Raw genomic sequence first — 2,779 nt, forward strand, 5'->3', positions numbered from 1 at the left:
GATGGGGCTCCCAGCTCTACCAGCCCGGCCTCTGGGGGGGATAACTGCTTGTAAAAACCCACCTGTCCAACCTCTCTTGCTGCTTTCTAGCCTGCCTACCAGAATTTGAGACAGCGCGTTGACAACTTTGTTTCCAATCATTTGGCAACCCATACCTGGAGTCCTCATCTCAACAAGAACCAGCTGAGAAATAACATTAGGCAGCAGGTTCTCAAGTAAGTGACAGCTCTGGGGTTTCTCTGTTTGAACATGTTCATGCACGCGACAGGTGATGGAGGCTCTAGATCAATTGTAAAGCATCCACTTTCTTAAAAGAAACTTCTGAAGAAGTTTTTTTTTTTTAGCATTTAAAATGTGGTGGTGTTTCCAATAGCAGCTCGCCATCAGCATTAGTCAGAATTAGACTGCAAATACTGTTTTGTGTGATCCAAGTTGATGCAGAGGTGGAAAGCTTGTTTCTGACTTGGGATGTAACGCCCTAGTGAGGCCTATCTTTACTGTTTCTTTTAAGGGAGTTGTTAATAAAATTGCTCTTATCAAGTTTTGAGCTAGGGAAAATTAAAAGGATTTGACCAACTAAGTTCTGCGGAATACAAAGCTAAATTCACAGAACAAAAACTGGATGTTAATCTAGCTAGACAGAGAAGAGGTTTTTCAGAACTGCTGGTATGTCAAAATGATGTCAAACACTTATCTGATGTTACATTATTTCATGAGAGTTCCTCTAGTTTTTCTCTCAAAATTTAGAGTCATAAGAAACGGTAGGAAATTTCTTCAAAGTAGCATGAGTTTGGTCACTGAATTGGGTCAAACAAGTGATTTGGGAACAAACGTACTCAGTTATGCTGTAGTGGTACCTTTGATAACTGGTACTGAGGAGCTATTTTGTTTGGGGGGAGGGGAGTGGTGGTTGTTTGGGTTTTTTTAGTTCTGTTTAAAGAAGCAATAAGGACAAGAGGCAGTATATTTTCCACAAAAGATTACAGATGTCTAGAGAGAACCCATAGATTTAAAGCTCTCTATTGCTTTATTTGATTATATTGAAGACTAGGGGTGTTCTATAAAGCTGCGGAACTCTGAGGCGTCACACTGTATTGGGCAGAAAGTAATTTAGGATGGTGATGACTGGTCTAGTAGTCGTTTGTCCTTCGTGCCTTCTATAATTCATCTGTTTTATGCCATGGGAATTGATAACATCAAGTTTCTTTTTAATTTTTTCCACAAATGTCACGTTTACAGTTAGATAACATTTGTAGGCATAACCAGTAATGACATAACAACAGGCTGTTTGTTGTGTTAATTCCATGCTGTTGGATTGCTTTGTTTCTCTAGGATTTTTTTTCTTAGTTCATAAGGCATAGAGAGAGCTGTTGAAATGCACGCAACTGGCTAAATACATAGATGCTCTTCAGTGATGCTCAGAAAATGTTAATGCTTCGTTGGAGGCTCTTAAGAGTGTTTACATCACATCTAAATGAGCGTATTTCATTAAGATGTTCTTGGAAAGTCATTTTTCTTATTAAGTATTCATGTAACTTTGTTCCAGGTCTGGAATGTTGGAATCTGGAATTGACAGAATTATTTCTCAGGTTGTGGACCCAAAGATCAACCACACATTCAGACCTCAGGTGGAAAAAGCTGTCCATGAATTTTTAGCCACATTGAATCACAAAGAGGAGGCAGGCCCCAGTACAGCTTCAAGTGAGGAGAAAACAGATGCTTCTATTACAGTACAAGGTATTCTACCATTTCTCTGAGCAGTCTATTAACAAAAATCTGTTTTTCGAGAGAGCAGAAACGTTCACTAGGTTTGCTGCTGGCACAAAATTGTTAGCATCAGTATTAACAAGCTGAGCTCCAGGCAACCTACCATAATACTTGTCTCTTACCGTATGTATAAAGGTAGAAGGCAAGAGAGGTGTTGCCATGTACCACCATGTCACTGTCACTTCTGCTTGAGATTACAAGGAATCAGTTTACTGTAGGGGCAAAAAGTTGGTCTCCTAAGGTTTGGCCCCCTAAGTATTATAGGATCAGATAAGACATAACTGTGAGAGAAGAATGATTCAACTTTTTATGCATTGGTAGATCAGAAAAAAATTACCTATGAGACAGTTATCTGTCTTAAAGCAGTTGCTGTGTGCAGTAAAATTTGAATGGCTAATATCCTCTCAGGAGTTTCAGTTCTGCTGTAAATCAGCCAATCTTTCATTTGTTTATAAACACAGCACTTTTTCTTTACGGTTTTCATTTATGTTGCCTGGTATCGACTTCTAAACACTCCTGCAGGTAATTGTCTGTTCTTTCCCTTCCTAAGAGACTCCACAGCAGTCCATCTATTTGTAACCAGACTCTTTATTTAAACCCTTTTCCTGTGAGGCCCACTTCCTTTAAAGTATGAGGGCTAACAAGCCAGCTGCAGCTCTTAGTGCTAGTCCAGTTAACCCTTTCTCATCCATCTTCAGAGTTGCTTCTAAGAGGATGGGAAAGTGCTAAGGTATTTCTGATAGTTCTGTTGTTATATAATCAATATGCTGAGTCCATTTTCCATGCCGTTTATGGAGAGGTATGAAATACAGACTTTCTGCTGCAATATTCTATGTTGTGCTTCTCCAGAGTCATCATCCCACTTGGGATGATGGTAAAGTTGAACAAGGATTGTGTTCAGAACATCCTTCCCATAGACAACCCCTGCTTTCTTTACCTGATCTCAGGAACAGCAGTATGTCACGGAGCAAAATGAATCTCCGGTAATCAGATTGTAAGTGCTGCAGGAATG

The 2,779-nt window shown here is 39.7% G+C and overlaps 1 protein-coding gene across 1 annotated transcript in view; it reads left to right on the plus strand.

Annotated features, from left to right (window-relative positions):
- Window positions 1-90: 90 nt before the first annotated feature.
- LOC104076165 (biorientation of chromosomes in cell division protein 1-like 1) overlaps window positions 91-2,779 on the plus strand; it is a gene marked incomplete at both ends in the record, with an annotated part of 5,689 nt that continues 3,000 nt past the window's right edge. The window contains 2 exons of the mRNA XM_009576935.1: window positions 91-215; window positions 1,547-1,737. Of these exons, the coding sequence (XP_009575230.1) occupies window positions 91-215; window positions 1,547-1,737 (316 nt within the window). The remainder of the gene's footprint in view (window positions 216-1,546; window positions 1,738-2,779) is intronic.

This window comes from Fulmarus glacialis, unplaced genomic scaffold (genome assembly GCF_000690835.1).
Source record: "Fulmarus glacialis isolate BGI_N327 unplaced genomic scaffold, ASM69083v1 scaffold46970, whole genome shotgun sequence".
NCBI lineage: Eukaryota > Metazoa > Chordata > Aves > Procellariiformes > Procellariidae > Fulmarus > Fulmarus glacialis.